This window comes from Pleurodeles waltl, chromosome 4_2, assembly GCF_031143425.1.
Source record: "Pleurodeles waltl isolate 20211129_DDA chromosome 4_2, aPleWal1.hap1.20221129, whole genome shotgun sequence".
Taxonomy (NCBI): Eukaryota; Metazoa; Chordata; class Amphibia; order Caudata; family Salamandridae; genus Pleurodeles; species Pleurodeles waltl.
The window spans coordinates 1,049,457,023-1,049,471,373 of record NC_090443.1 but is presented as its reverse complement, the minus strand read 5'-3'; the positions used below and the strand labels follow the sequence as shown (position 1 = coordinate 1,049,471,373).

The window sequence follows — 14,351 nt, the reverse complement described above, 5'->3', positions numbered from 1 at the left end:
TAAAGAAAGATGCCTGGGGCGTAGAGAAAGATGCCTGGGGGATAGAGAAAGATGCCTGGGGGATAGAGAAAGATGCCTGGGGATAAAGAAAGATACCTGGGGGTAGAGAAAGATGCCTGGGGGTGGAGAAAGATGCCTGGGGGGATAGAAAAAGATGCCTGGGGATAGAGAGAGAAGCCTGGGGGATAGAGAAAGATGCCTGGTGGATAGAGAAAGATGCCTGGGGGTTGGAGAAAGATGCTTGGGGGGATAGAGAAAGAAGCCTGGGGGATAGAGAAAGATGCCTGGTGGATAGAGAAAGATGCCTGGGCGTTGGAGAAAGATGCTTGGGGGGATAGAGAAAGATGCCTGGGGGTGGAGAAAGATGCCTGGGGGGATAGAGAAAGATGCCTGGGGGATAGAGAGAGAAGCCTGGGGTGGAGAAAGATGCCTGGGGGATAGAGAAGGATGCCTGGGTGGTGGAGAAAGATGCCTGGGGGGATAGAGAAAGATGCCTGGGGGATAGAGAGAGAAGCCTGGGGGTTGGAGAAAGATGCTTGAGGGGATAGAGAAAGATGCCTGGGGCGTGGAGAAAGATGCCTGGGGGGATAGAGAATGATGCCTGGGGGATAGAGAAAGATAACTGGGGGATAGAGAAAGATGCCTGGGGGATGGAGAAAGATGCCTGGGGATAAAGAAAGATGCCTGGGGCGTAGAGAAAGATGCCTGGGGGATAAAGAAAGATGCCTGGGGGATAGAGAAAGAAGCCTGGGGGGATAGAGAACGATGCCTGGGGGATAGAGAAAGATGCCTGGGGGGTAGAGAAAGATGCCTGGGGGATAGAGAAAGATGCCTGGGGGGTAGAGAAAAATGCCTGGGGGATAGAGAAAGAAGCCTGGGGGATAGAGAAAGATGCTGGGGGATAGAGAAAGAGGCCTGGGGGGTAGAGAAAGATGCCTGGGGGATAGAGAAAGATGCCTGGGGGATAGAGAAAGATGCCTGGGGGATGGCGAAAGATACCTTGGGGTGGAGAAAGATGCCTGGGGGGATAGAGAAAGATGCCTGGGGGATAGAGAGAGAAGCCTGGGGTGTAGAAAGAGGCCTGGGGGATAGAGAAAGATGCCTGGGTGGTGGAGAAAGATGCCTGGGGGTGGAGAAAGATGCCTGGGGGATAGAGAAAAATGCCTGGGGGATAGAGAGAGAAGCCTGGGGGTTGGAGAAAGATGCCTGGGGGATGGAGAAAGATGCCTGGGGATAAAGAAAGATGCCTGGGGCGTAGAGAAAGATGCCTGGGGGATAAAGAAAGATGCCTGGGGGATAGAGAAAGAAGCTTGGGGGGATAGAGAAAGATGCCTGGGGGATAGAGAAAGATGCCTGGGGGTTAGAGAAAGATGCCTGGGGGATGGAGAAAGATGCCTGGCGGGTAGAGAAAGGTGCCTGAGGGATAGAGAAAGATGCCTGGGAGATAGAGAAAGATGCCTGGGGGGTTGAGAGAGAGAGGCCAGGGGGTGGGGAGGACTGGATGGATGGAGTGACATGCCTCGAAGAATAGAGAATGAGGCCTAGTGGGATAAAGAGAGAGGCCTGGAGGGATGTGGAGAGGGAGAGAGAGAGGGAGAGAGAAAGAGAAAGACAGGGGCATCGAGTGATGAAGAGCCAAATTCCTGAAAGGTGGAGGAATGGGATGGAGAAAGGGAATGAGTAAAGCCTGGAGGAGAAGAGCGAGCCTGGAGTGATGGCGAGGGGCCTGTGGGATGAAGAGAAGGAAGCCTAGAAGAATGGAAGACACATGGAGGGATGGAGGGATGACTGAAGATACAAAGAGGCACCTGGAGGAGAGAGACATCGGGTAGTGGAGAAATGGCTTGAGAGAGGCCTCAAAGGATGGAGTAGAGGCCTGAAGGGATGAAGAGGGAGAGGCTGTGGTGGATGGACAGCCACATGGTGCTATGGCAGAGAAACGTCTGGAGGAGTGTAAGGACACAGAGGGGGTGGGAATGTGCCTGGATGGTTGGAAGGAAGGCCTGGTGGGATGCAAGAGAAGGCCTGATAAGACGGAGAGACGTCTGGACGAATGAAAAGCATATGGAGTGATGGGGATTCCTGGAGGAATAGAGCGAGACATGGGGTGTGGAGAAAGGGCTTGAGAGAGGCCTGGAGGGATGGAGAGGGGCAAGATTGAAAAGGCGGTGGACAGAGTAATACCTGCAGAATTAAGTACCACGTGCTGTAGCGGGTGCTGCTGGGAGTTTCCTTCTGTCTGACCTCGGTCTGCTGATTCCCTCTGCAGGTTGGGAACCTCTTCAGCCATCACAAGTCCACCATCATCACCCTCTACAGTGGTGCTTTTGACTCCTCTTCTGCCGTCTTCCTGCTCATCAAGGTAAAACTGTGAATTTACTAAGGTGGCTTGTTGCATTGCATGCTTCTGACAGTGCTAAAGCTGTGTGTTCACTAGTGAACCCCGGTGCATGAGGGGGTAGTTCAGCAACCCCTTTTGTTACTGGTCTCCGGTGGGGATGAATAGCCCACAAAGGAACTCAGAGATACTGTTCTGGAGGGTCAGGAGCAGTTCTGGCCCAGCATTAGAAGGTGCAGTGAGGTGGGACTTCCTCCTCTTAAGGGGGTCAGACAGCTGGTGTGTTGTCTCACCCCATGTATTCACCCTTGGGTGCCTTGGGGCAGGTAGTACAGGGCTAATCACCTTGATACACCTTGCATTCTGGCTGTGGCCCTGCTCTGTGGACCCACACTGCCTTTGGATGAAGTGCTCAAAGAACCCCTCCCAAAGGCTCATACTGGATGTAAGAGAACCGCCTTTTCTGCATGATCACTCTGAATTTTTCACCTTTTGCTGGAATTTATGTTGTTGCTGGCTTTAGATTTCTGTCCACAATAATCCTGCTAACCAGTGGTAAAGTGCATGTGCCCCTCATTTAACCATGGTAGAATTGGCATACTCCTAACTGGTATTTTGAACTTGCCTATAAGTCACTACTATATGGTACAAAATGTAGCCAAGGGCCTAGAAGTTAAATACCACTAGAGGACTGCAGCACTTAATGTTGCATCCACGACAGTGGAAGTGCTGTGCAAACATGGCTTCAGGTCTCCCACTGTAGCCTGGCTGTACAGTGCAAAACATGCACTGCAACCCCTCAAAATAAACCATATGAAAGGTAAAACCTTCTTAAATTAATACGTCACCCACATGTAGTCCTTGTAGCAAACAAGGCAGGGTACATGGTATTTAAAAGTAGAACATGTAGAAATGTAATGTTAATATGTCCTTACAGTGACTAGCACCCAAACGCTATTCTCACTGTGACAGACCCAGCGGTCCTGTGTACAAAACCAGATTATGATGGCTACTTCTACCTGCAGATTCCTCACCAGTAGAACAATTCCAAGGGTCAGACTGGATTCTGGAAACTTTAAAGCTCTTACAGCGCTGGCTTGATGTTGACACCGGAAGTGACATCTGATAATGTTGTCAAAGCCATTTTGCGTCTGCCACGGTATAACAAAGCGAGTCCTTTTTTTCAGCATCTTTGACGCAGATCCAGAGTTACGCTCTTTCTGAGATTTTTTTTACACTCATAAAATTCTAAAAGTGCAGTACCATGCTCCTCCAAACCAATCAGGGTTTAGATCCTGTAGAGATTGCGAGGGACAGATGTCTCTCACAGACCCCGCACATATTGCCTCTCGTGCCTCCGTTCAGACCACGACTCCCGGACCTGTTCCTCATTTCGTAGCATGCACCTCAAGGCCATTAAAAAACCTGAAGCTAAGCTCTTTATGGCCTGAGCCAAGGAAGACAAACAGAGTAGGAAATGTTCCAGGCAATCATTCAAATTCATCATCATCTTCACCTAGAAGCAATCAGAAGAAGCATAGCAAGGCCATGGAATGCTCCAGGGGTGTGTCACCCCTTTGCTCCAGCTCTCCCACTGGACATTTGTCCTCAAAGCCAAAGTTGATTGACTTGCCCCAGGAGACTCTCCCGGCTCCATTTGGCCTGCTTCGGTATTTCCACTAAAAATGGTCCTGAATTGACTTCAGACTCCAAATGATCCTTAGTTGACAGGACCGGTGCCTCTCAGCCCACATCAACACCATCTTGCCTCAAGATCCTGAGGCCAGAGTCAGACCCGCCAGCATTCTTAAATGCCATGTACTCCCTTTCTGCAAGGTAATTTGTACACCCACCATTCCTGCTCGTCTCCATATGGACAATCAGTGCTCCTCCCTATGGCCCCAATGCCGACTGTCAGTGTTCCGCTGACCTTGATGCCGACTTCACATTGCTTCAGCTCTGTACTACGATACACAATGCCTTGGACAGCGCTGATTCCACCCGCATCACCTCCTTCTCAATATCCGGTTCCAGATATGACGCCACTGGTGCCGCTACGCGATGCCATTCCAGAAAACAAATCCTGCAAAGAAACTCAACTCCTCATTGAGGAGGAGGCATTCCACAATAGACTTCATGACGTTTGCGGACCTGATTCAGACCCTCTGGACCTGCCCTGTTGGGGATACTCGTGAGGATCTTCAGGGAGACTTCCAGGGCCCATCCTCCTCTTGTGGATTGGACACCTCCCCGGAACTGGCCATGGATCTCCCCTCTGCCCCCCCAACACCTGAAGTGATCTTCCTGCATAAGGTTGTGCTGAAAACTGCAGAGATTTTGGACCTACAGCTTCAGCTACGGACACCAAAACAAATGTCCTCACAGAAGTTCTCTTGTCGTTGGCTCCGGCAGCAGAGCCCTTGCTCCTTTTTAAGAAGTGCATACTAGAACCAGTCAGGGCATCATGGGAAAAGCCATATTCTGCCCCAGCGGTCAACAGACATGTGACCTGTCATTACGAGCCTTCACCAGGTGATCCACACTTCCTTTTTTGTTCATCCTTAACCAGAGAGTCCGATCATGCAAGCCTCCTGCTCTGGTCAATCATGAGCCTTACCACCAACTCCTGCTGACAGGGAATCGAAGAGGCTGGAGGTCTGGGGGTAGAACACTATTTTTCCCATGGTAGGCTTGGCCCTGAAATATATCAATGCAAACTGCCTCCTGGTACATTTCAACCATGTCTTGTGGGATATGGCCCAGAAAATGGTCCCTCATGTACCAGAAGGTATGCAGCAGCATTTCCAAGAGGCTATGCAAGATGGGCAAAATGCCTCCGGGCATGTTATAATATCTGGGTTGGATGCAGCTGACTCAGTGGCCCATGCATTGGGCACCTCTGTCACAGTTCACACACATATTTGGCTCAGGACCTCCAACTTTTCACAGAATGTGCAGTTGAACCAAATGGACTTGCCATTCAATGGAGGATTTCTGTTTGGTGGTAAAGCTGGTTTAGTGCTAGAACATTTTAAGACCAGCAAGGTCACTGCTCGCTCCCTGTGACTACAAATGCTACAGTTGCCTCCTCTGTCAAGTGACTACCATCAGTTTCGACATTTTCGAGGTTTGCAAAAGGGTCTTTACTTTTACCAACGCCAGCCATGCCAGCCACAAACTCTGCAGCAGCCAAACCAACAGTGTAGAGGCAGAGCAGAGGAAGGAGCCGTGGATCCACTCAGCAGAACTCCTCCTCTCCCGCACCCCCAGGAAATCAGACCTAGTTTGCTCCTTCAAACCCACTCAGAGCTTGTGTGAGGGTGGATTTCCTGCTTTCCTTTGGAGGGCCATTACTTCGGACTAGTGAGTCTTCCAAATTGTGGAAAAGGGTTGCACACATCCCTTCCTTCAGGCTCCACCCCATATCTGCCCTCTTCCTGCAGCACCCACACCTCCCTTGCCTTACTGGAAGAAGAGGTGGCAGCATTCCTGTGGAAAGGAGCAATGGAGTTAATGCCAAAACATGGAAAAAGGCCAAGGATGTTACACAAATGACTTTCTGGTGCCCAAGAAGGGCAGCAGTTTATTTCTGATCCTGGACATCAGGGACCTGCACCCTAGCTCAAGTACTACTGATGTTGGAACTTGGAGACTGAATGGTATCACTCGACCTGCAGGATGCATACTTCCAAATCCCTATCCTGTGATCACATCGGATGTTCTTGCAATTTGTGGTGGGTTCCACACATTACCTTTATGCAATGCTACCATATAACTTGACATTGGCGCCTTGAGTCAAAGGTGAAGGCAGTGGTGGCAGTCCATCTCAGAAGGTCCAGCACCGAAAATATTGCGTAGTTGGAATGACTGGCTGATCAAAATTGTTTTGCCAGAGGTGGTGTCACGCCTTCCGCAGTCAACATCATCCCTGCTGTTCAACTTCGGCTTTTCAGTCAACAAGCCAAAATGTCACCTGTGGCCCTCCCAATGACTCCAGTATATAGGGTTGCTACTAGACACCTCCCTTCTCTGTGCCTTTCCTCCACCGCACAGGATCAGTGACATTCAGGAAATGGTTCCATCTTTCCAGCAAAGCACAGGAGTTCCAGTCCATAGAATCCTAAGATTTCTAGGTCTGCTGGCTTCGTGCATTCTCCTAGCCACGCACACATGCTGACACATGGGAGCCCTGCAGTGGTTCCTCTGGAGGTAGTGGCCACAGTACAGGTGACTCCATCATGGTGTCCCTTAGCACTGTGGTAGAAGTGGCTTGGTGGGGGATCAAGGAGACCCTGAGCTGCAGGATGGCTTTAACCCCTTTCCAGCTATGCCTACAGTAGTGATGGATAATTCCACCCTACGATGGGTAGCCCATCTGGAGAGCAGAGGCCTCTGGTCTCCTGAAGAACAGGTTGATCACATCAACCTGTTGGATCTGTGGTGATTCAGCTGGCGATTAAAGTCTTCCTCCCCTCCATTCAAAGTCGTTCCATCCATATCTTGACAGACGACACAACAGTGATGTGATACGTCAGCAAGCGAGGGAGAGTAAAGTCTCCCTTCCTCTACTTGGAAGCATTGAGATGGTGGTCTTGGGTACACCACTAAGGGATCCAGCTCTCTGCCAATCACCTAGTGGGGTCTCTGAATGTCAGAGCTGACATTATCTTTCCACCCACGAGTGACGTCTCCTACTGGAGGTAGTCTAGGAGATCTTCACCATTGAGGCACTCATCAGGTGGGCTTGTTCATCTCCTCTGAAAATGCCCTAGCTAATGGCTTCAGCAGCTCAGAGTTACTCACAAAGGTAGTGTTTTCCCTATGCCTAGCAGCAATCAACTTGACATCCTTGGCAGGCAGTGTATGAGGGGCATGCACTGTACACAAAGTTCCCAAGTGAGCTGCCATGTTTTTAATGTGACCGAGTCAAGGGATGGAGTGGGCTTGGAGTGTTCACCCCATCCTCACAAAGTTCCCTTAGTAAGAAGGTACAAAGATTTGACCACACCACCACCTACCGGAAAACAGATGCCCACATGATCTTATCACAAATATACTGCAACCCAGCCTCTCCATGACCGGCGAAGGAGATTGTTGCCTGAAGAGCCAGTATCTCTTTTAGAAAACTGTCCTCTATAGTCTGTAATTTCTGCGGGTTACTGTATTCACAGGTGCTGCCTCTTTATCTTGAAACACAACAGTGTTGGCTCAATAAACCTTAAACATATAAGAGCTCAACCTGCCACCCCATCCTGTCTCTTCTCCTCAATGGACACCCATTAAGTTAACCAGGGGTGTAGCTTGGTCAGTAAGATTAGGCAGGCTGAGCTTCAGATGTTTCAGCAATCATACTGACATTTAGGGGGTCATTCCGACCCTGGCGGTCTTGGACCGCCAGGGCAAGAATGTCGGAAGCACCGCCAACAGGCTGGCGGTGCTTCATTTCCCATTCTGACCGCGGCGGTAAAGCCGCGTTCGCACCGCGGGGGACGGCGGTGTCCCGCCGATTTTCCCCCGGCGGTGATAATCCGCCAGGGCAGCGCTGCAAGCAGCGCTGCCCTGGGGATTATGACCCCCTTACCGCCAGCCTGTTTCTGGCGGTTTACACCGCCAGGAAGAGGCTGGCGGTAAGGGGTGTCCAGGGGCCCCCTAACAGGGCCCCGGCCTGCTTTTCACTGTCTGCATGGCAGACAGTGAAAAGCGCGACGGGTGCAACTGCAGTCGTCGCACGGCCGCAACACCGCCAGCTCCATTAGGAGCCGGCTCCTATGTTGCGGCCTCATTCCCGCTGGGCCGGCGGGCGCTAACATGGTTAGCGCCCGCCGGCCCAGCGGGAATGTTGGAATGAGGGCCGCGTTATTGCGGCCGCATGGGGGCCGCGTTATTGTGGCCGCATGCCGGCCGCTTGGTGGTTCCCGTCTGGCGGGCGGTGGTAGCCGCCCGCCAATGTTAGAATGACCCCCATAATGTCAAAGTTTCTTAGACGATAAGCAAGGCACATGAGAGGGGCTAAAGGGGCAGTGGAAAGGTAGACAAATGCAGATTGGTAGGGGTACTAACTTAGAGAAAACACAATATTTATTAAAATAACCAACATTTTTGAAGACTTTCACAGCATTGAGAGAAAGAGCGTGTGTGCATTTTTGTCTGTGTGTATGTAAACATTTGTTGTGAAATCTGACAGACACCTCACCATAACCAACTGAAAGCACCTATACCCAACTATTTTGCAGAAAATACATTAGGGGAGGGTAACACCCCAAACACCTCCCTGAATCTACGCCCATACCATTAACTCCGATCAAACCTGCCATTGACTGACACTTATTATGTTTGGAATCAAATATGGCCCCCAGTTTGCGTCCTCACACACTGTTATGTGCACATATTTCACAGTTTGTGTCCTCCCACACTGACATGTATGCATGCTTCACAGCTTGGCTAACCCACACGGCCATGCATGCATGTTTCACAGCTTGGCTCCTCCCACACTGCCAGGTGCACGTTTCACAGCTTGTGTTCTCCTAGACTGCCACATTCGCATGCTTCACAGCTTGCATTCTCCCGCACTGCCACATGTGCATGTGTCACAGCTTAGCCCCTCCCACACTGCCACATGCACATGTTTCACAGCTTGTGTCTTGCCACACTACCAGGTACTCTTGCTTCACAGCTTGCGTCCTCCCACTCTGCCACAAGTGCACGTTTCACAGCTTTCATCCTCCCACTCTGCCACATGCAAATGTTTCACAGCTTGCGTCCTCCCACACTGCCATGTGCGCATGTTTCACAGCCTGCTTCCTCCCACACTGCCACATGCGCATGTTTCACAGCTTGCATCCTCCCACACTGCAATGTGCAAATGTTTTTACTGCTTGTGTTCTCACACACTGCCACAGGTGCATGTTTTACAGCTTGCATACTCACACACAGCCACATGGGCATGTTTCAAAGCCTGCATTCTCCCACACTGTGATGTGCATATGTTTCACAGCTTATGTCTTCCTACATTGCCACAGGTACATGTTTCACAGCTTGCGTCCTCCCATCCTGCCACAGATGCATGTTTCACAGCTTGCGTCCTCCTGCACTGCCACATGCGTCTGTTTTACAGCTTGTGTTCTCCCACTCTGCCATGTGCACATGTTTCACAGCTTGCGTCCTCCCACACTGCCATGTGTGCATATTTCACAACTTGTGTTCTCCCACACTGCCATGGGCACATGTTTCACAGTTTCTGTCCTCCCACACTGCCACAGGTGCATGTTTCACAGCTTGCGTTCTCCCACTCTGCCACATGTGCATGTTTCACAGTTAAAATCTTCCCACATTTCCATGTGCGGGTGTTCTCACAGTGTGCGTTCTCTCGCACTGCCACATGCACATGGTTCACCGCTTGCGTTCTACAACACTGCCATTTGCAAATGTTTCACTTCTTGTGTCCTCCCACACTGCCACAGGTGCGTATTTCACAGCTTGCGTTCTCCCACACTGTCACATGCACATGTTTCACAGCTTGTGTTCTCCCCCACTGCCATGGGCACATGTTTCACAGCTTCTGTCCTCCCACACTGCCACAGGTGCATATTTCATAGCGTGTGTTCTCCCACACTGCCACATGCGCATGTTTCACAGCTTGGATCTTCCCACATTTCCATGTGCATGTGTTCTCACAGTGTGCATTCTCTCACACTGCACATGCGCATGTGTCACAGCGTGCGTTCTACCACACTACCATTTGCAAATGTTTCACAGCTTGTGTCCTCCCACACTGCCACAGGCGTATGTTTCACAGGTTGCGTTCTCCCACACTGCCACATGTGCATGTTTCACAGCTTGGGTCTTCATACATTTCCCTGTGTGCATGTTCTCATAGTGTGCATCCTCCCACACTGCCATGTGCGTAGGTTCTCACAGCATGAGTCTTCCCACACTGCCATGTGCCCATGTTTCACAGCTTGTGTCCTCTCACACTGCCATGTGCGCATGTTTTACAGCTCGTGTCCTCCCACACTGCCATGTGCGCAAGTTTCACAGCCTGCTTACTCCCACACTGCCACATGCACATGTTTCACAGCTTGCATCCTCCCACAGTGCAATGTGCAAATGTTTCACTGCTTGTGTTCTCACACACTGCCACAGGTGCATGTTTTACAGCTTGCATACTCACACACTGTCACATGGGCAGGCTTCACAGCTTGCATTCTCCCACACTGTGACGTGCGTAAATTTCACAGCTTATGCCTTCCTACATTGCCACAGGTGCATGTTTCACAGTTTGCGTCCTCCCATCCTGCCACTAAAGCATGTTTCACAGCTTGCGTCCTCCTGCACTGCCACATGCGTCTGTTTTACAGCTTGTGTTCTCCCACTCTGCCATGTGCACGTTTCACAGCTTGCGTCCTCCCACACTGCCATGTGTGCATATTTCACAACTTGTGTTCTCCTACACTGCCACATGCGCATGTTTCACAGCTTGTGTTCTCCCACACTGCCATGTGCACGTTTCACAGCTTCTGTCCTCCCACACTGCCACAAGTGCATGTTTCACAGCTTGCGTTCTCCCACACTGCCACATGCGCATGTTTCACAGTTTGGATCTTCCCACATTTCCATGTGCGTGTGTTCTCACAGTGTGTGTTCTCTCGCACTGCCACATGGTTCACAGCTTGCCTTCTACCACACTGCCATTTGCAAATGTTTCACTTCTTGTGTCCTCCCACACTGCCACAGGCGCGTGTTTCACAGCTTGCATTCTCCTACACTGCCACATGCACATGTTTCACAGCTTGTGTTCTCCGACACTGCCATGTGCACATGTTTCACAGCTTCTGTACTCCCACACTGCCACAGTGCATATTTCACAGTGTGTGTTCTCCCACACTGCCACATGCGCATGTTTCACAGCTTGGATCTTCCCACATTTCCATGTGCATGTGTTCTCACAGTGTGCATTCTCTCACACTACACATGTGTCACAGCGTGCGTTCTACCACACTGCCATTTGCAAATGTTTCACAGCTTGTGTCCTCCCACACTGCCACAGGCGCATGTTTCACAGCTTGCGTTCTCCCACACTGCCACATGCGCATGTTTCACAGCTTGGGTCTTCACACATTTCCATGTGTGCATGTTCTCATAGTGTGTGTCCTCCCACACTGGCATGTGCATAGGTTCTCACAGCATGAGTCCTCCCACACTGCCATATGTGCATGTTTTCACAGTTTGCATTTTCCCACACTGACATGTACACACATTTCACAGCTTTTGTTCTCCCACACTGTCACAGATGCATGTTTCACAGCTGGCGTCGTCCCTCCCTGCCACATGTACATGTTTAACAGCTTGCATTCTCCCACACTGCCATGTGCACATGTTTCGCAGCATGAGTCTTTCCACCCAGCCATGTGCACGTTTCACAGCTTGCATCCTCCCACACTGCCATGTGCAAATGTTTCACAGCTTGAATCCCCCCACACAGCCACATGTGCATGTTTCAGAGCTTGTGTCCTCACCAGCTGCCATGTGCACATGTTTCACAGCTTGCGTTCTCCCACACTGCCACATGCACGTTTCACAGCTTGTGATCTCCATACTGCTATGTGCATGTGTTTCACAGCTTGCATTCCCCCACACTGCCATGTGCGCATGTTTCACAGCTTGCATTCTCCCACACTGCCATGTACACAAGTTTCACAGCTTGCATTCTCCCACACTGCCACAGATGCATGTTTCACAGCTTGCATTCTCCCACACTGTCATGTGCGCATGTTTCACAGCTTGCGTTTTCCTACACTGCCACGTGTGCATGTTTCACAACTTGCTTTCTCTCACACTGCACATGTGCATGTTTCACAATTTGCTTCTCCCACACTGCCATGTGCACATGTTTCACAGCTTGCGTTCTCCCACACTGCCACATGCACATGTTTCACAGCTTGCCTCCTCCCACAATGCCACATGCGCATGTTTCACAGCTTGCGTTCTCACTTGCTGCCATGTGCGCATGTTTCATTGCTTGCATTTTCCCACACTGCCACAGGCGCATGTTTCACATCTTGCATTCTCCCACACTGCTAGGTGCACATGCTTCACAGATTGCATTCTCCCACAATGCCACAGCTGCTTGTTTCACAGTTTGCATTCTCCCACATTGCCACATGCACATGTTTCACAGCTTGTTTCACAGCTTGCCTCCTCCCACACTACCACATGCACGTTTCACAGCTTGCATCCTCACCAACTGCCATGTGTGCAAACAGCTTGCATTCTCCCACACTGCCACAGCTGCTTGTTTCACAGTTTGCATTCTCCCGCACTGTGATGTGCGCATGCTTCCCGGATTGCATTCTACCACACTGCCACAGCGGCTTGTTTCACAGTTTGCATTCTCCCACACTGCCACATGCACATGTTTCACAGTTTGTTTCACAGCTTGTCTCCTCCCACACTGCCACATGCACATTTCACAGTGTGCGTCCTCACCAGCTGCCATGTGTGCACACAGCTTGCATTCTCCCACATTTCCACAGTTGCTTATTTCACAGTTTGCATTCTCCCACACTGGGATGTGCGCATGCATCACAAATAGCATTCTCCCACACTGCCACAGCTGCTTGTTTCACAGTTTGCATTCTCCCACACTGCCACATGCACATGTTTCACAGCTTGTTTCACAGCTTGCCTCCTCCCACACTGCCACATGCACGTTTCACAGCTTGAGTACTCACCGCCTGTCATGTGTGCACACAGCTTCCATTCTACCACACTGTCACATGTGCATGTTTCACAGCATGTGTTCTCCCTCACTGCAATGTACATATGCTTCACAGCTTGCCTTGTCCTACATTGCCATGTGCGCATGTTTCACAGCTTGTGTTCTCGCACACTGCCACATGTGCATGTTTCACAGGTTGAGTTATTTTACACTGCCACGTGCACATATTTCATAGCTTGTGTTCTCCCACACTGCCATGTGTGCATGTCTTACAGCTTGTATTCTCCCACACTGCCACATGCACATGTTTCACAGCTTGGCTCCTCCCACACTGCCACAGGTGCATGTTTCACAGCTTGCATTCTCCAACACTGCCACATTTGTATGTTTCACAGCTTGCGTCCTCCTACACTGCCTCATGCACGTTTCACAGCTTGCATTCTCCCACACTGCCACAGACGCATGTTTCACAGCTTGTGTCCTCACACATTGTTGTGTGTGCATGTTTCAAAGCTTGCGTCCCAACACACTGCCATGTGCACATGTTTCACAGCATGTCTTCTTCCACACTGCCACATGCGCATGTTTGACAGCTTACATTCTCCCACATTGCCACGTGCACATGTTTCATAGCTTGGGACCTCCTGATTGGCTGTAACTGGCATTGCTTTATGTTGTGTGCTGTGAAGCCCAGTGATACATGTTCCCTTGCGTACATATTTGGCACAACTATTCCAGCATTTTAAGCCAATAGTTGATAATTGCCTGGCCCTTGGCTTTTACCTCAGTAGTCTGGGGGCAGCGGGTTGACGTGGTTTACAGGGTTACGCAGTAGAAAATTAAAAAATATTTATATTTACAGTTAAGTTGTATGTGAGTGTGAAAGTGCCTGCTCATGCATGTGCAGCTGTACGTGTGTCTCTGCCTGGTAGTTACTGACCCTTCCCTCTTTGGGTAACTTAGTCTATGCTGGAGTGCTGAAATAGCCAAAAGAGCTGCCTTTAGGCGCTTGTTCCTCACAGTATGTTGAGGGACAGCAATAAAGGTTATGAGGCGGAGGGGTTGGAAACCAAGAATACAGTGTAAAATAGTAGATAACTGCCTACACAGTCTCTACTGTAGGAGAACAGGATTGCATTCAACAAGTAAGAGCCTAGTTTACTACAAACACGATACACACAACTCCTTAACGTGCTAGCTCATTTGTGGCCAACATACACCCCTGAACATCATGAAACTCCTTTACTCTAGGTATTACATTTCTGCTAACATTGGCCTTAGCTTGAGTAAACTATG

The 14,351-nt window shown here is 50.3% G+C and overlaps 1 protein-coding gene across 1 annotated transcript in view; it reads left to right on the top strand.

The window, feature by feature from the left end:
- Positions 1–14,351, top strand: part of LOC138294019 (equilibrative nucleobase transporter 1-like) — a 387,196-nt gene that overhangs the window by 127,911 nt on the left and 244,934 nt on the right. The window contains exon 5 of the mRNA XM_069233271.1: positions 2,270–2,362. Within this exon, the coding sequence (XP_069089372.1) occupies positions 2,270–2,362 (93 nt within the window). The remainder of the gene's footprint in view (positions 1–2,269; positions 2,363–14,351) is intronic.